This window comes from Scyliorhinus canicula, chromosome 2, assembly GCF_902713615.1.
Source record: "Scyliorhinus canicula chromosome 2, sScyCan1.1, whole genome shotgun sequence".
Taxonomy (NCBI): Eukaryota; Metazoa; Chordata; class Chondrichthyes; order Carcharhiniformes; family Scyliorhinidae; genus Scyliorhinus; species Scyliorhinus canicula.
The window spans coordinates 53,451,001-53,470,474 of record NC_052147.1 but is presented as its reverse complement, the minus strand read 5'-3'; the positions used below and the strand labels follow the sequence as shown (position 1 = coordinate 53,470,474).

The 19,474-nt window shown below is 43.0% G+C and overlaps 1 protein-coding gene across 1 annotated transcript in view; it reads left to right on the top strand.

Moving 5' to 3' along the window:
* The first annotated feature begins 3,739 nt into the window (after window positions 1–3,739).
* Window positions 3,740–19,474, top strand: part of cdkl1 (cyclin-dependent kinase-like 1 (CDC2-related kinase)) — a 75,280-nt gene continuing 59,545 nt past the window's right edge. The window contains exon 1 of the mRNA XM_038778299.1: window positions 3,740–4,180. Coding sequence (XP_038634227.1) covers window positions 4,013–4,180 — 168 coding nt within the window. The 5' untranslated portion in view covers window positions 3,740–4,012. The remainder of the gene's footprint in view (window positions 4,181–19,474) is intronic.

Sequence of the window (19,474 nt, the reverse complement as noted above, 5' to 3'; positions counted from 1 at the left end):
AATCTAAATTTATTAAGAAAAAAATTGGAAAGAGTCAATGTTGACATGCTGAATTTCCTTAGTTTCCTTCTTCCCTTCAATTCCGTCTGACTGTGTCCCCTCTTACAATCTTGCCACTTGCCTGTATTCGCAATGCTTTCTGACTTTCCTCTCTCTGACCCTGAACAATCTGTCCTAAGCAAAAGCATCAACTTCATCCCCATAAGCCCCCATCTCATTGAATTTCGAGGTCAGCACAAAGGTTTAGCTTGCATGCCATTGCCATCACCTTCTTTTGCTAGGAGTACTTTTCCACACGGACTGTTTTACTCCTCCAGTATTCTCCCTCAACCTGGACCCTCCCTCCTGCTGCCTCTTACCCCCTCTAAATGCTTTCATTGTCAAGCCAGCAGTAATTATCAGCAGTCTTAATTTAGAGTGAGGGAAGAACAGAATTTATTCTCTGGCCTTTCAGTACTTTTTTCTTTCAGGTCCAACCCTAACACTGTCATCAAACCTGCTGACAAGAATGGTGGTGCTGTTTTGTGTGCTGACCTCGGCCAAGCAGAGGCCGAACACCAACACTGACGCTTCCTCTTACATCCCCCAGACTATGACCCACAATTGACCATCAAGCCATTGTTTCTGAGGCTGTCATTGACCTCCTTTCTGAAGGTCATTCCTTCATGGCTCCCAGCCTTGAGAAGCCCTGCATTTATCTAGACCCAACCAGTCCCTTTCAACACCACCCATCTCTACCTGGCTGAAATTGTTTTCACATTCAAAAATGTCTCCTTGAACTTCACTCACTTTCTTCAAAAAGGGAGTGTTGGTATGGGTACCTGCTTGGCTCCTAGCTATACCTGCCTTTTGTGAAATAAAGTATATGGAATATTCCTCATTGCTAGTTCCTGCTCTCACTGTGAACTGGAAAATATAATTGAGATTGCTTCCAATTTCCACCCTTCTGCTTTCACGTGGTACATCTCTGCTTCTCTTCCTTTCCTTGATTGTCTCCATTTCTAGTGATAAGCTAGCAATATTCATTGTTAGTCCAGTGATACCCACTTCTAACTTGACTGCAGTTCTTTTTTTTTTTAAATAATTTTTATTGAGAAATTTTGATTTTATACAACAATAACGCACCTTAGTAAAATACCGAAAATAACAATAATATTAACAATCATATACATTCGCCCCATCCCCATGAACAACCCAGCATTTTAACAACAACGCAAATTAACACACTATAAAGTTACAGAATAAACACTACAATAATGCACCCCCCCCCCCCCCCCCCCCCCCCGGGTTGCTGCTGCTATTGACCCAGTTACCTATCTCTGAGCCAGGAAGTCCAGAAAAGGCTGCCATCGTTTATAGAACCCTTGTATTGATCCTCTCAGGGCAAATTTGACCTTTTCCAATTTTATAAATCCCGCCATGTCACTGATCCAGGTCTCCACGCTTGGGGGCCTTGCATCCTTCCATTGTAACAGAATCCTTCGACGGGCTACTAGGGACGCAAAGGCCAGGACACCGGCCTCTTTCGCCTCCTGCACTCCCGGCTCCACCCCAACCCCAAATGCCTTCTAATTTGGCACTTCTGATATGTCTTCATTTCTTCTCAACTCCGATTCCACTACCTTATCCTTCCTGTTACATGAGCTTCTACAAACCTTTTCCATTTCTCTCCGAACCATAACCGGATTCACCTTGTCCTTAGCTTCTGCCCCACCAACCTCCACAAGCAGGGGATCATATTGTCACCTCCAGCATGATGCCCCTGCCAAATGCATATTCACTTCTCTTTCACTTTCAGCATTTGGAAATGACTGTTTCCTTTTGTAATTCCCTGGTTCACCCTTTGGCTATCACCAATGTCTTTCCTACGCATAGTTCCATGCAACCCCTTATCAGGATACTGGACAAGAACCCCAAACAATATTTTTTAATTTGGAAAACTGAGGAAGGGCTAATTCACCCCAGAGAGTGACGACTCTAACCAATACATATCTTGTAGGTTAAAACAAACTTATAATTTAAACACATTATTAACCACATTAACATCAAAGAAAATAGTTTTACAATTATCAGTTAAACAGTTCTTAAACACAAGAAAAACTTGAACTTACTATCTATACCTGTTACTAACTTCAATTAAGCAACCCAACACAGTTCAAATGCCACTGAAAAGTATTTTTTAATTTTAAGTACCCAATTCTTTTTTTCCTTTTTAGTTTCCCTTTTGTGAGAACATAGGAATTGAGAGTGCGAGTAAACTGTTCAAAAGATTATGGCTGGGATTCTTTGATGCCCAAAATCGGAAACGGCGATCGGATCAGATCAAGAATAGCTCCCAATGCCAAAATCGTGGCAGGTGCTGGTTTGACGCCGGGTCGCGATGTTCCCCCCCCCCAGCAATCTGCGTCATTGTGACGTGTGTAGTTGCAACCGCATTCACATCTCATTATCGGGCTCTCCCCGTGATGCTCTGCCTCTGATGGGGCGAGTTCCCGACAGTGGGGTCCATGTGTGGTCTCAACAGTCATGAACATGGCATGGTGGCTGCGGAGAGAGAGATGGCGTATGGACAGTGTCCAGCACTGCCATACTTTGCCAACAGTCGTGCCGCTGGCCGGGGGCCAGGAGGTGGGCTGTGGGGTCGGGCTGGATGGGTACACTGTCCAGCACAACTGCCGCCATCTTTTCAGGGGCGATCGGTGCAAGTGTGGGATATGTAGAGTGTACGTGCGACTGCAGCTTGTCAGCCCTGCACGTGTCCATCATGAACCTGGCGATTCCCCCACTGTTTTCCGCATGTTCTACAGGTGTTCCATGCAGCGCCAGTGCATGCCCCTCACCGGTGGCAGAATCGGTGCGGGTGTGGTGCCGATAGTTCCAACGTGGAACGGATCCTCCATTGGTGTCAGCACTTAAATAAAGGAACGAAGAATCCAGCCCCATAACTAATCCCCATAACTAATCTACTACTTCAACTCCACTTCCTACATTATCCCAAATCCCTTAGTCCACAAAAATTGATAAATTACTGTCTTGGATGTATTCAGTAACTAATATCCACAGCTCTCTAGGGTAGAGAATTCTGAAGATTCACAGCCCTTTGAGTGACAAAAAATGTCTTCACCGTAGTCCCTTTGTGCACATGTAGCATCTTATCAAATACTTTTTTGAAAATCCAAATTCGTGATATCTATAGTATTAGTTGTAGCTGGGAAAAAAACCAAATAAAATGTATAAAACATTTCTCTTTAATGAATCCATATTGATCCTGATTAATCATAGTGGATTTTCTAAGAGATTTACCACATATTTTGTTGGTTAGTTGGGTGGCTAGCCTATGGGTTCGAACAACTCCAAGTGCTGGTTCAATGCCCATTCCACGCGGGTTAGAGTGGGTATCTATCTGTCTCTTGTGCTCTGCCCTTGAGAATGCAAACCACCTTTGAAGCTGTTGAACCGGCTGAATATTTCCGTTTTTTTTTGCTTTTAATCAACAGAAGGTGTCCGTGTCGACTCTCTGGAGGAAAAACTCTTGCCTCTCCCCCCCCCCCCAAAGCCCTGGGCTGATTTCTGAAATGCACTGATGCCGCCGCTGGCCACCTCATCTCGGAGACGTGCATCCGTGGGGAAATGCTCGAATGTGCAAACGTAAACGAATAAAATGCGAAGTGGCGGCCGGCTCGGGCACCTGTTGCACTTTTCTTCCGAAGGTGAGGTGACTCCGCCCCGGGTGGAGCGATTGAGTCAGCGGGTTATTGTGTGTGTGGGGAGGTCAGACTCCCTCCGAGTGTGGTTAAAGGAGGAGCCCCAGCCCAGGGCGAGAGAGACGCACGGGCTGTGAGCATCTCGGCGGGGCGCAGAGCGGGAGCGCGAACTTGGCGACAGCACCTTGGGCGGCGCCCCTGCCGCCTTCTCCAATATTTCCATCAGTCGCCGGGTCGCGGACGCGCCATTTTAGAGCTCTGGCTCCGGGCGAAAAACTGGCGGAAAGTAGCAGCGGGGAGCTGGCGGCATGGAGAAATACGAAAAGATCGCCAAGATCGGCGAGGGCTCTTACGGCGTTGTGTTTAAGTGCAGGAACAAAGACACCGGGCAAATAGTGGCGATTAAGAAGTTTGTGGAGTCTGAGGATGACCCGGTCATTAAGAAGATCGCACTCCGAGAGATCCGGATGCTGAAGGTAAGTGCTGGAAACTTTCCCTTCTTATTTTATCATATTTTATATCATCTTTGCACAACATTTGAGTGCGTGGCTTTTCTTTTTAAACATACGAAATAAATGACGGATTTTTATTTGAAGAGGTTCCGGATTTCCTACCTGCTCCTGCTGTGAGTTTGGCTGTGGTTTCAGAACTCATTGTGTACAAGTTGCATCCTTGTTACTTTGTGAAAAGTAGCCATGTGAACGAACAGCTACAATCTCCTCCGCGCATCTGTGAGAATCAGAAACTTGCTGCAGGGTTGAAATGTGTGTTTCGGTTAAATTGTGTGGAAGGGACCGGAGGAAACGCAGCTCAAGCCGGGGCACTGGAGACCTGGGAGTGCTGTGCTCCGTTCTGGAACCGTATTGCTGCCGGTCTCTGTTAATGATGGTCAGCGCACCGGTAATAGACTGGAGCCAAGTCACCTCTGAACCAAATGCATCTCTTACCGACATCCAAATCAGCAGAATATCGCCTATGGTGCTTTGAAATAATGTACATCTTGCTGATCTCACTGCCCTGCTGTTTCATTTCACTTTATCAGCTTCAAACAAATCAAACTGCTGCGTGACATCTCTGCAGATATTGTATCACCTGTGCCTAAATAACGTGAGCAAAAGCATCTGCTTGCTCTTGTAGTTTTTTTTAGTTCGAAGCCTTTAATTGCTTATCTGCCTTTGACAGCAAAACCCCTGTGTTTCGTCTTTGAAGACGTCCCCAAGTGCTTCACCCGTTAAACACTCCAGCCATTGTTGTATTGTGGGGAATGTCGCGGGTCAATTTGAGCACAGCAAGTCCCCACAAACAGCTCTGAGAGAAATGACTGGACCATCTGTTTCTAGATGTTGGCTGAGAAATAAACATTGGTTAGAAGAACCCCCCCTGCTCTTATCTGAATAATGGCAACATATCTTTTACATTCACCTGAGATGACCGATAGGGCCTTGGGTTAATGTCTCATCTGAAAGGGGGCAAGTGAGACATTCTCTTACTACTGCAGTGTTTTATCTGTTATGTGTTGAAATCCTTAGAACAGGACTTGAACCCATGACTTGACTGAGGTGAGAGTGTGACCACTGACACCTGTTTTTTGACAGTGATCCAGACTCGATGTTGGCTCCGTTCTCTCTCCACAGATGTGAGAGCGGCTGAGATTGTCCCAACATTTTCTGTTCTCATTTATTTTGCCAATTTTTGGTGTATCCAAGTAGTTGTCCTTCATGTTCTAGAACTGCTATTCAAGGAGAAAGGCCATTTATTTGTGAGATTCAGGACTAAGTTGTGGAGGTGGATTTGTGGCGGAATAAAGATATCTGAGCTATTAACACAGCCTTGGAAAGAAAATCACTTCATTTAAAGTGCACCTTTTTGTGAAATGCCTCCAGTCACCTGGATTAAACAGTTGTAGATTAAACATAGTTTGCAGCACTGGACTTGGAAATCTGGAACTTCAAAATGAGTGAGTCACAAGCTAATCTTCTCATGCCCTTTCATCATACTGAGGGTCGATGGACATTGTGTAGTTTATTGAGGAAGCAGAGAATCCGGCTTATGGATGCTGGAAAAGATTACACGTAGGCCATGTATGAGACCATGCACATTTATCCAGGGATTGAAGCCCACCATGATTAAATTACAGAAAGATAAAGAGCAGCTGCTGAAATTGTACTGCCAAATGGTGGAACCACCAAACAGGGTATGTCATGTTCAAGATGGTGGTCCTGCTTTCAAGGTGATATTTATTGGGATCTACTGGTATCAGCTGTCCACCTAACTTGCCCCAAACCTGTGTTTGTCAGGCCTTTAAATGACCAGTATGTAACTGACTTTATTATAAGCAAGGAGCTTAAACTTGGTCTCCTTGGGCTTAAAGTGATTGCATGATCGCATACCTGGCAAACTAGCTTTATAACCAAGTTAACCATCTGTGGCAGACGTAGTAATCCAGTATCTGAGTGAGGCAGGTTTGACAATTAGGGTAGCCATTGAGAGCAGGGATTCTTCCCACTTGGCTCCAGATAGCCCTGCAAGCCATTATCCTAATGTCAGGCTGGCTTTAGCTGGACAAGTGGGAAATGTAGAAGTCTTCTTTGCTAATAGGCTGCACAATTTTGCCTGGTTAAACTGTGGAATTATGGATCCCTAAACTTTGGTTCTATCTGAGCCAAGTTTATTGGACTTGGATGAATGTGGTTTTGTCCCTCCAGGGAGAGAGAACTCCATATGAGGTAAATAAAAACAATGCCTGTGTGGATTTTTCTATACCAGTTTCTATGTTTGTAAACTCCTAAATATGGCGATTAGCTTGCTTGCATAAAATAAAAACCCTTTCATGGTTGACGGTATCAATCCACAGCTCCTTGTCCTTAATAATCATGGAATGATATTTAATGAAAAAATACTGTTGATTCTGATCAAAAGCATCTGGTTTGAGTGTTTCAAATTGAAGAAATATTATTTGTCTCTTTCTCCCCCCCCCCCCCCCCCCCCCCCCCCCCGCCCCCACATTAATTGTTTTTGGTGATTACATTGCATTATCAGTTATTAAGGCAGAATTGTGGAATTATAGTAGCCTCCCAAGGAATACAAATATCTGGTAAGATATTATTTTCCGTTTAATTAAAAATGCAAATACTAGCATTACATATTTTGCAGAAACAATTTTCTGAACAATTTGTGCTGTTCATGATCACCCCAATGCGATTGAGCCAGGTATAGCAATAAAAATTTCATTCCCTAGGGCCAACAATTCAAGTGGTTGGCGAGAACAACTGTGTGTTTCTAAGGTTACCTACGTTGCTACCTAAAGAGAGTATGTGCTGTGATGTTCAAGATCATTAAAGCTAGATAGAATTCAGAGTAAGGCTCCAAGAGATGATTCTCAGGCGTAGGTTATGGAGCAAGGGCAAGACACACAGAGCTGAACTTAGTTTTTAATTGAGAAAAGATTAGAGGAAGGGCAAACACTGAGAGGTACTGATTATGTGCTGTGTTATTTGTACAGAGTGAGACTAGAGATTAGAAGGTTTTTCATATGTGGCGTGGATGTAGAATAGACCTCAACAAGAATAGGTGATATTCTGTCAATTGATTCATTCACAAAAACTGGATGGTTGACATTTGATCATCTGGGGATGATCAAACGTATCATAGCACTGCTGCAAGTTGTTGCTTGTAGAGATCAATAAACCAGGATTGAATTGCAATGTTGTGGGAATCAAATTGGCCAGATTACCTATAGAGATGAAAAAAAATCTGAACGGATTAGTTTTTTTACGTGGTAAACAAATATGATTGAACCAATGCTTGGCGTAAGGAACCATTGAGTAGATTGAAATATTTTCCCATTAACTTTTCTGGGGTTTTTTTGTTCTAATTATATCATACCACTAAATAATTTTATTTTCCCATTTTAGGTGCAAACGCACCATTAAAAGGGGAGATACAGTAGTTAAACCGTTTATTGGTGGCAACCTTTTAAGCAACTTATTGGAGATGTACAAGAATGCCCATGAAAAAATTAATCTGCATTATCTTTGCATGGGCAGTAGCTCAAATGCCATTGTCCATCTAAAGCCATTATTTAAATTGAGAAGAGCAATTAGCGATAGGCTATAAATGCTGGCCTGGCCAGCGAAGCCCATGTCCTATGAATGTTTTTTTTTTAAAGTACCATATGGAGAAACTTGCTGCTCTGCAGTAGGTCTGTTGGTTCTCACTGTTATTCCTTCAAAATGTTCTTTTTAAAAAATAAATTTAGAGTACCCAATTCATTTTTTCCCCCCAATTAAGGGACAATTTAGCATGGCCAGTCCACCTACTCTGCACGTCTTTTGGGTTGTGGGGGCGAGACCCACGCAAACATGGGGAGAGTGTGCAGACTCCACATGGACAGTGACCCAGAGCCGGGATCGATCCTGGGACCTCGGCGCCATGAGGCAGCAGTGCTAACCACGGTGCCACCGTGCTGCCCTACCTTTAATAAACGTTCTTTATCAAAAATCATAGAACACCACTTTTTATTGCAAGAAATTGACCAGGGCAAGTTTAATAAGCTAATAACTATGGAAATAATTGAATGAGTATTTGAACTTGAGAAAGGACAGGGTAAGATTAAGTCAAGGTATGAGAAGGGCAGAGTTGTAAAAATATCCTTAACTGAAGCCTGCTTCTGGTTTTATGGGAGGAAAATCCAGATCACTCATTTTGTTTGCGCTCAAAGATCAAAGTGATGGAGCGAGAAGATTAAAGCCAGAATGGATTGGATTCTGTTTTAATTCACTCCGAATGAAGTTACTCATTGGATAATAAAAACTGATCAAAATGGCTTCCATACTAGCAGTAATTTGTGTCAGGTGCACCTGCATGTTGGATTTAACAAGAGGTTCATTGTTGCTGCAACTCTTTGATTGGAAATTGATTAGAATAAGCATGTTGGAGGTCTCTTGGGTGGCACAGTGGTGCTGTATAAATGTGCTGGGCCCATGACCACCTAGGTCAACGGATCAAAACTATTCTCAGCTGTGGTTGAGTTGACTTCTTGTGCAAATCATTCCATTCCGCTGCACAATAAATGCAGCGAATAAAGAAAGGTACAAAGTAAAGGATGAAGTGATTGAAACATTGGAGGTCTCTTTGTGTAAACATAGCTGTGAAGTCATATGTTACTTGGAACTTGCTGGTATGATACTCTCCTAACCTTGGAGTAATAGATCAGTGTTCTTCAAACTTTTTTTCCGGGGACCCATTTTTGCCGACCTGCGCGACCCTCGCTGGCCGACCTGCGTGACCCACCATTTTCTCGTACCTTGTTTGCTGCTGACAAAAATTGAGGAAATGGTTTTGGGTCCCTTTGGCCCTCGTACACGCTCCTCCAGTGGAACCTCTTGGATGAAGGTGAAGCCTGCTGGTGTCGGAAAGTATGGAGTCTCCTCCATCTGTCTAAAGTTCCGAATTTTTTTCCTGTTTAAAAAAAGATAAAATGAGTAAAATAAATGAAAAAAATGAATAAAACCCCCAAAACGTGGGGAAAAAATGAATAAAATAAATGGAAAAAAAAATTAAATGAATAAAGTAAATTAATAAATGAATAAAAACCACTACAGAACTTGTAAAACAAAAAGCAGCAACCGTTTAACCGTGCCCAATTATCGGCGAGCATGCGCAATGCAGCGGAATTTTTTCTTTAACATGTTCGCGGCTGCTTGCAGCTGGCGTTATGAAAAACCAGCTGCTGCGCGGGGATTTGCGCGATCGGGAGTGCCGCGGACAATGGCTCCGCGACCCATCTGCGGGTCGTGCCCCCGACTTTGAAGGACACTGTAATAGAGTGTCAGTTTGGGCTTGTGACTCATCGCCAGGACTAGTTATTCAGAAATCTGGACGAATCAACAGAATTTGAGTTCAAATCTCACTTGAGTTCAGTTGATAAGTAACCTGTAATTTAAAAAAAAACTGATGTCAGTAAAAGTGAAGATGAAGATTTTGATTGTTGTAAAACCCCTTTTGTTCTGCTAATACATTTTTGAAAGAAACCATCCCTTGCCTGCCTTGGACAACATGTTACTGTGGCCCCACGCAAAAGTGATTGATTCTTAACCACAAGTGGAAGCCACTAGGTTCTCCAGGGCAATGAGAGATAGACAACAAAAATGCTGGCCTAGCCAGCGACACTCACATCCGTTAAAGGATTTTTAAAAAATGGTTGTATCAAATAGCTCACAACTGAAGATGGCAGTGCACCCTTACCTTCACGGGGCAATTATGGATGGGTAATAAATAAACACATGATATAAATTATTTTTACAAAAACCTGAGTGCAACGTCGTCACCCTGGAAGCTGTTTTCCTTGTGGCTTTCTTATATCTCCCAGATCGCCATAGTTTTCAAAATCCACCTTGCAGATTCCCTTAGTGATTTTAATACTTGGAGTTCTTCTCATTGCAGTGGAATGTAAATGTGGACTTGTGTGCACTGTCTGTTCATCTGGAGCAATTATCTTTTTAGTTAATAAAAGTTGGAACTTGAGAGTTTGTTCCTATTAGGATACAGAAACGTCCCAAAGTTCTTCCTTGACTCTTCCCTTATCCTTAGCCTTTGAGTTTTATTTTCTGTGGCAGGTCCAGTGTGGCTTTCCTATATTGTTTGAAGTCCTGGCATTAAGTCCTGTGTTACTCCACTTTGAACATTTTCCAATGGCTATGTCTTTTCATAAGTGGACACCACAATTGGACACAGTACTCGGTGTGTCTTTGCCAATGCTTTCTAGAATGTCAGTCTTGCGTCTCCTGACTAATAAATTATGGATTTACTTGTATAACTTAACATTCTGTTGGCATTGGCACTTGTTACTTCATGATGTGATACTGTCAGCATTTTTCCCACTGACTCATATTACTGATGATCTTAATATTTTTGCTGTATTAAAGATATGAATGTCCTTGCATTTGTGAATAATTCATGTCATATTCCCCATTGCCAAATGTTTGCAGATACCCAGGAACATCCCTCTTTTCCACATTCTCTCTATTGGGCTGCTTATTATTAATATTTTTATCATAACAATTAAATCTAATTTTAACAGTGATTAAATCATGGACAGGAATCCTAATTTTCAGAAGGACTTCATGGAACACAATACATGTAACATTTTCTAGTGATGGAAAAATCAGGCAGCAAATTTAATTTTATTAGCCAAGGTTTTAGCACAACATCAATCCCCGTGTTCCAGTTCTATTGCAATATTTGTTTTAATGTTAATTTTTCATATCTGCAGGGATGTTGACTAGCAACCAAACAACATGCCTCCAAGTAGTGTAATTGGTACTTGTTTGCCAGTAGCTGCCAGTTGTATTAAATGTCGCATCTGTGTGGATATTGTGAATGTAAACGTAATTAATTTTGTTGTTCAGGAGATGAATTTGTATTTGTTTAACGTTCTTGACATATGATAAATGGTATGATATATTTCTTAGTTTCATTATCTAAAGTAAACAGGAACACCAATCCAGAACTACCTCTACATAAGCAGCACATTGGAACCTAGCAATGACCTGTTTTCTTAATGCTGTTGTTGCTAAGAATGGGTTGGCATTTGCAATAAATATGCCAACTTATAATGAATCAGTTTTTTTATGGTGTGTTTGAGAACATATGAAAAGTTTGTGGGAATGTCAAACCACTCCAATTGCTGAACTATTGATGTATATCTGGCACAAACTATATATTGCCAAGGCACCACTTTCACTTCAGATGGTATTTGTGGATCATGCACACTGTTACTGTATTCAGAAAGTAGGTAATTGGTAAAATTACACGGCCACATTACACTTGTATCTTATTTAGTGATCATTTGTTCACTGTACATATAAAACACTGTATATAATATACATTCAGGGTAGCACAGTGGGTAGCACTGTTACTTCACAGCTCCAGGGTCCCAGGTTTGATTCCCGGCTTGGGTCACTGCCTGTGTGGAATCTGCATGTTCTTCCTGTGTCTACATGTGTTTCCTCCGGGTGGTCCAGTTTTCTCCCACAGGTCCCGAAATTGTGCTGTTAGGTGAATTGGCATTCTGAATTCTCCCTCTGTGTACCTGAACAGGCGCCGGAATGTGGCGACTAGGGGCTTTTTCACAGTAACTTCATTGCAGTGTTAATGTAAGCCTCTTGTGACAATAAAGATTATTAGTATTAAATTATGCATTTTGAAAAGGGCATCACATTATGGTCCAGTCCTGCTGATATGTACAAAGTATTTGGAGACACTGATTTTTATTTTCTAAATAAATGAGACAAGAGGCATAACAACCTGCTGATCATTCCTCGTCTTAGCTGATATATGAAGAGCCCAATTGTAATTTTTATTTTTTATTTTATCCCATCCAAGTTCCCTCCTCTTGTGTACCATGCTGACACCAAGTTTCTTTTATTCTGTGGACTAGAAAGATAAAATAACATGTGACGACTTTGTCCCTGACATTTTGAGGTCATGTTATTGTAAGAAATAGTAGATGCTGGCCATTTGGCCCATTTGAGGTTGATTGGATTGTGGCTTTAACTTCACCTTCCAGCCCGCCCCCCAAACCCTTGACTCCCTTGTAGATCAAAATGTGTCTGACTTTGCCTAGCCTCCATTGCTGTCTGCTGAAGAGAATTCTAAAGATTAAATAACCTAACTAAATTCCTCCTTCTTTCCATTTTAAATGGCACACCTCGTATTTTTAAGATGTGATCCCTCTCTTCTCTCAAACTTCTCGAGCCCCTTTCAAATCTTTTATGTTTCAACTGGATCGGCATTTTCTCAGTGGCACTAAGTCATTCACTATTAGTGAATGAGCTGTAGTTGGGTCAAAGCAATTTGTGCTTCCCCTATAGGAAAGCACTACACGCTTCAACATTCCTTAATAATCCCAAATGTTGCCCTGGAGAGAATTGTAGATTTGCACCTGTAGGTCCAATCCAAAGCACAAAGTTGTTTTGTTTTAAACTGAATTTTTAATATAGTTGATCAGTTAGAACTAGCAAAATTTATATATTGGCTCTTGCTGCTTTGGGGCATTTCAGGACTTTGTTCTGCCATCAACAGACCTTTTTGTTTCAAAATTGAATCCAAGTTCTTATAATTGCCACTAAATAACTTTAGCGATATGTGAAGAACTGCACTGCAACCAGCTGAACACATTGCCTCTAAACATAGAAACTGTGCTTTATTCTGATATTTATTGTCATATTAATTAAGAAGAATTAATCCTGGGTCCAGTACCAGTATTTCTTTTGGGGTGTTTTACTACAATGTTGAACTTTAATGTGAAGTTAATTTGAGTTATTGTTGGTTAACACACTATAGAATAGTGTGTTTAACATTTTAAGCCTTTGTTTTTAGAGAAATGCAAACCCATTTCTCTATTTCAATTTTATGGTAATACTCAAAAGTATTAACTTAGTACTCAATGTTTTGTTCAACTCTTCTCGACTCCAGAGTAATGAAATATTAGTTGTACAATTATGGAATGTGAAAGGGAGTCAAATAAAGGCATATCAGGGCAAAGGTAAGTACGTCAAGATACAACTATTATTTATAAGTTATCCTGGAAAATTATGATTCGCCATGTTTCATGGTGCATCTACCACTGGAACTTGATCTTTGCTTTATTAAAAAAATTGTTCCAGGAATTCATAATACACTGTAACCTCTCTAATCTGGAAAACTATTGTTCGGAAACATCAATTGTCAAGACCTAAGCATTTGACGTCATCGTTTTTAGTGCTGTACTTTGGGAGTAGAAGCAGGGAAGGTATGTCACAATTTGAATAAGTAAAATGGTCTTTATTATTGCTTTATGCTTCAGGAAAATGTGGTTTCCTCCTCCTCTTCTCCCCCCCCCCCCCCCCCCCCATTCTCACACTTGGGGTCACGCATTCTAACATCATTCTATAATCTGGAAAATTCTAGTCTTCAAATGATTTGGTCGCAACCATTCTGGTTTCAGAGATTTGTCGTAAGCATTCCGGATTGAGAGATTACAGTGTACTCAATATAGATTGTAAGTAAATTAAGTACAGAAAAATTTGAGTGCTTTTATTTTGGGTGGAGAAATCTAGCACGATGTTCCGACACTGTTCTTTGTTTTCATTGTAGATTTAAAATCAAATAGCTGTTTTTAATCAGTACCGCTTTGCCTGCCAAAGTGCTTTTCATTGTAACGTGATGCCCTTGGGCTTTGCGAAACAGCACTCCTTTCCGTTTTTCATCTTGTGAAAGGACCTGTGTGGTTCATAAGTTTGGAAAAATAATCAGTCACCCAATAGTTCAATGAATAAGTAGTATCACATTTACTAGAGAACAATTTATCTATATCAAGTAACTAGTATTTAGCTCATTTACAACCGGTTCAGATTCAAATCTGATGTTTGTCTTTCAGCAAGTGGGCAACTAGGAAATCTCATTAGAAATATAAGAACTGATATTTGCAAAGGGACACGAGAAGGGAAATACTTGTATTCTATATGCAGGTAATATTTTTTCCTACTAAAAGTTAAACTGTTGAGGTTGAAAATTTGACCTTGTAAACACTTCAAGTTACTGTGTTTTACTTAGACTGTTGCTTTGGTATGTGCTCGCCAATCAAGTTTCTTGTTCAAACTGTACAAAGGAGTGACAGAAGTGGAAATTGAGTTGATTCTTGAATTGAATAACTTTGAGAGTGTTTGTTCAGTAAATGAACTCTAGTAAATATTGATGATAAATCAGATCTCAGTGAATTAAACTTGCTTTGAGTTGCTAAATTGATGTAACTATTGTTCAAAGTGATATTTACCACACATTCTATATTTTTAAATTTAGTTTACATGAGTTAAATTGAGTGTTGCTGTGAGGCATCATGCCTGGAGACATGGACAATAAGCTTGTTCAGCAGGGCCGCTCTTATCAGTAGCATATGCAGCTGCATTGAATAACTGCTAATTGAGTTACTCGCTAGGGACAAGTCAGGATAAGGGGATCCTGAGCCTGGTTGTGCATTATGAAGACCCAAGGACAGTTGATAAGGGGTCTGGAAAACATTATGAGGAGGTCCCAAGCAATGCATGCATTGATCACGCAACCTCAGCATGCCTAGTTACTAAGTAATGTATGTAATCTATAATCGTTACGATTGGATTGCATCCAGCCGGGATGGGCTGAGTAAATGATTTTCTTAATTTGGTGGCGAAGCGCATGGTGAGTCCAGCGACTTGCTCCCTACCGGTATTAAATCAATAAACCATTTGATAAGTGGAACAGACCCGAGTGTTGAGTGATTCTTCCGGACTCATTTACGTTAACAGTAGAGGCAGAACTAAAAAGACTGGAAGACTTGGGCGTTATTAGGCCCCTACAGTTTGTAGAATGGGAAGCACCTGCTGTGCCGGTAGTCAAACCAGACATAGCTATCCATATCTGTGGAGATTACAAGCTATCGGTAAATCATTTTTTAAAAAAAATTATTTTTGTTGGTGTTTCTCACATTTAGAAACGTGTGTGCGCGTGCGTGTGTCCGCCTCCCTTCCTGTTCGTTGCTCCCCTGAGCGGGAGGCCTCGGATAGGTTTCGGAACTGGCTGATAAACCGCCCCCAAGTATCCAGGCAGCCGTCCTCTCACTCTCTGGTGGCGTACTTAATCTTCTCCGGGTGGAGAAATTCTGAGAGGTCAGCGAGCCTGTCTGCAACTGTGGGTAGTGCTGCTGATCGCCAGCCAAGCTGGATTCTCCGGCGCGCGGTTAGGGAAGCAATGGCGATGGCCCCCTTCCCCATGTGTATCTCTGGCTGCTCCAATACCCCGAAGATTGCCACAATTGGGCATGGCTTCACCCTCACCCACACAGCCTTGGACATTGCCTCGGAGAAGGCTGCCCAGAACCCAGCAAGTTTGGGGAAAGCCCAAAACATGTGGGTGTGGTTGGCTGGGCCCCTCTGGCACCGCTCACATTTGTCCTCCACCTCCGGGAAGAACCGGCTCTTTCGGGTTCTGGTCAGATGCACTCTGTGCACCACTTTGAGCTGCATTAGGCTGAGCCTTGTGCAGGAGGAGGTGGAGTTCGCCCTGCTCAGTGCTTCGCTCCAGAGTCCGCATCCTACCTCTGTCCACAGTTCGTCCTCCCATTTATGTCTGGTCCCGTCCAGTGGTGTTCGAGCTCTGTCCAGTAGTTCTTTGTATATTTTCCCACATAGCCCCCCCTTCTCATTGCTTGTGCCTATAGGGTCCTCTAGTAGTGTGTTTTATGGGTCCCCAGGGTACCCTGCTGTCTCTTTGCGGAGGAAGTTTTATTTGGAGGTGTCTCATTTCCTGTCCTTTTGCTAGTTTCCACTTTCTCATCAGTTTGTCCAGTCTGCGCCCTGAGTAGAAGTCCCCGACTGTCAGTGTGCCCCCGTTCCACCTCCATCTTTTGAAGGTGGTGTCTAGCATGGCTGGGGGAAATCTATGATTGCCGCAGATGGAGGACATTTTAGTTATCCCGAGTGTTGTCTCAACTGGGTCCACGTTCTCAGCGTGGTCACTACTATTGGGCTCGTTGTGTACCTTGTTGAGGAGGATGGGAGTGCTGCTGTAGCCAGGTTCCAGAGGGTTGTTCCTTTACAGGATGCCTCCTCCATTTGTACCCAATCTGTGTCAGGTTCTTGTACCCATCCCCTCACTCTTTTTCTGCCGTTGCTGCCCAGTGGTAGTATTGTAGGTTTGGTAAGGCCAAGCCTCCTTTGATTTTCCTTCTTTGCAGTGTCAGGTTAGGAATTCTCGGGGGTAAGAACCCCCCCTCACAGAAACGCCATGATTAATCTGTCAACATTTTGGAAAAAGGCCTTTGGGATGACGATCAGTACGGATTTAAACAGGAAGAGGAACCTTGGCAGTACATTCATCTTGATCGTCTACACTCTCCCCGCCAGGGAGAGTGGGAGTGAGCTCCACCTTTTTGAAGGTCTTTCTTATTTCCTCCACCAGGCTAGTCAGGTTCCACTTGTCAGAGGCCCATCCAGCTCTGTCCCTCCCCCTTTTGGGTTCACTGGGAATGCCTCGCCAGGTTAAGTTTGTAGCCTGAGAAGGTTCCAGACTCTCTTTCGGTATTTGCAGTATTGCCTTCAGTCCCTCCTGTGGCTTGGGGACATAGAGGAGCAGGTCATCTGCATAGAGAAACTCTGTGCTCTCTGTCTCCTCTCCGGATTCCCTTCCAGCTTTTTGCGCCCCGCAGGGCTATTGCCAGGGGTTTGATCGCTAGCGCGAAGAAGATTGGGGACAGTGGGCAGCCCTGTCTTGTTCCTCTCTGTAGTATTCAGAGCTGGTGGTGATAGTTTGGACACTTGCTTTAAGAGCGTTGTAGAAGAGCCTAGCTGCCGGTAAATCAGACTGCAAATGGATTGATACTCCATCCCCAAATAGAGGATCTAGATACAAAGTTAGGGCTTTGACCTATATCAAGTTAGATATGAGCCACGCTTACCAACAGTTCTAACTGGACCACACATCAAGAGGATATGTCACCATAAATACTCAAGGGGTTATACCAATATACACATCTACTTTTGGGGATTCATCAGCTTGTGCCATCATCCAGTGAACCGTGGAGGGTTTGCACAGGGCTGTTGTCTATTTGCGCAATGTTTTAATAGTGGGATTCACTGATTCGGAACATGTGGCTAATTTGGACAAGTTTTGAAGAGATTTCAGGAGGCGGGAGTGCACTTTTAAAAACAAAAAAAAAAGAGAGGTGTATCTGCCAAGGAAAAAAGGTGGATTATCTTGGTTATCGGGTGGATGCTCAGTGGTTACACCCCATGGTGGACAAAGTGAGTGCAATTAAGGAAGCACTGACCCCTAGGAATAACTCCCATCTTTCTTGGAGATGGTCAACTATTATAGGCGATTCCTCCCAAATCTATTAACATTGCTAGCACTGTTGAATGTGCTGTGCTGTTAAAGAGACACCACAGGAAGAGGCTTTTAACCAAGGTAAGCAGGTATTTCAGCCTTCAAGCTTATTGGTACGTTTGGATCCCTCCAAAGAAGATAGTACCTATGTGTGATCTATCACTGTATGAGGTAGGGGCTGTTATGCCATACAATGGAGGACGGATCTGAGAGACCCATTGGACACGTATCAAGACCTCGAACAGAAATGTAAAGAGGATACTCCCAAACAGAAAAAGAAGACCTGGCTATCATCTACCGCATAAAGTAGTTTCATTGATAGTAAAATGCCTCCTTAGACCTATCATCACAGACGACAAGCCACTTTTGGGCTCTTCAAGGAAGACAAAGTGATTCCACCAATTGCTTCAGGTAGGAAACAACATTGGGCCCTGTTCGTGTCATCCTACAAATATACCTTCGAACATCGGCCAGGGGCGCTCATAGCCACAGCAAACACCTTAAGTCACTCTCCTTTACCAGAAAGTACGGCAACCCCTCCAGTACCCCAAGAGATTTTAATGGCCTTTGAACTTTCTGGGGTCTTTACTTAATTAGTTATGCTGTCACTGGACTAATAGAAACCCATTTTGATGTAAAAGCTGGTAGTGGCTGTTGGGCGCTTCTCCTGCGATTGGGACCATCACTGGAACGGCGTGACCGTTTGGTTCACGACCCTCCCGAAACCCGCATGCGAGCCACCGGCAGGTCGTGGCCCGCAGTTTGAAAAACTGTGGTCTGCAAGGATGGCTGCTTGGAGATGAGAGGTACCCACTAAAATGTTGGCCATGATATCCGTGCATCAGCCTCCAGAGAGCTTCAGAGAAGATGCAATGCAGTTTACAGCTCCACGTTGTCACTGATGGAGCAGATCATTAGCATTCCGAAGTTGTGATTCTGATGTTTGGTCTGCTCGGGTGGGGCACTGTAATACACCAGATAGGGGGGGGGGGGGGGGGGGGGGGGGCTCGTATCATTTTTGCGTCCTTCACGACCTGGCTCTGCAAAGGGGTGATCCCTTTCAAAAGGGAGAAATGGAGTAGAATGAGAGCTCTTCATGGGATTAATAGCAGGAGGGCCAGGAACCTGAGGGAGATGAGGGTCAACTTCCACAGAACAATGTCATAGAGGAAGCGCAACGTGGAAGATGTGCCGATGCTACTTTTACCACAAGGTTCCAGGAGTAAAATGAAGCCAACGGGAGCTGGCCACATTCCTCCTACTCAATGCCATTCCATAGCATTGAAAGGGATGTCTAACCAGCCAAACGGAGAGCCACGTTCAGCATCCAAACCTGCACCTTCATGCCTCACGATTCACCAGGCCATGACCTTCCAAACTCACTACTGCAAACCATCAAGAAGGACAAGAACAGCTGCTATCTGGGAACCCCGCCCTCCAAGTCACTGACCACAATGGCAGCTCACTACCACCTTTCAGAAGGGTAATTAGGGGTGGGCAATAAACGTTGGCCTAACTAGCGATGCCCACGTCCCATAAGTGAATCTTTAAAAATGTAGTGCAACCTATGTGTACTTGTTCTGGAAGTAAAAGTCGATACAACAATGAGAGTGGTATGGCAACTTGATGCTATTGTTGCCTAATCAAGGAGAAACTGCAGTCGCCACTGAGATGAGGATATGGTTGGGGATGTCTACCGGTCGTCTAGGTCTTGTCCTTTGGCACCACCACTGAAGAGACAATTGCTGCTAATCATTCCAAGGCTGCTGCTCTTCCTTGCTGTACAATGGTGTTGTGAGGTAAAAGGGTTGCAAGCACTTTAATCACACTTCTTTCAAAAAGATTTTGAAAAGAGCCCGATACATTTTAAG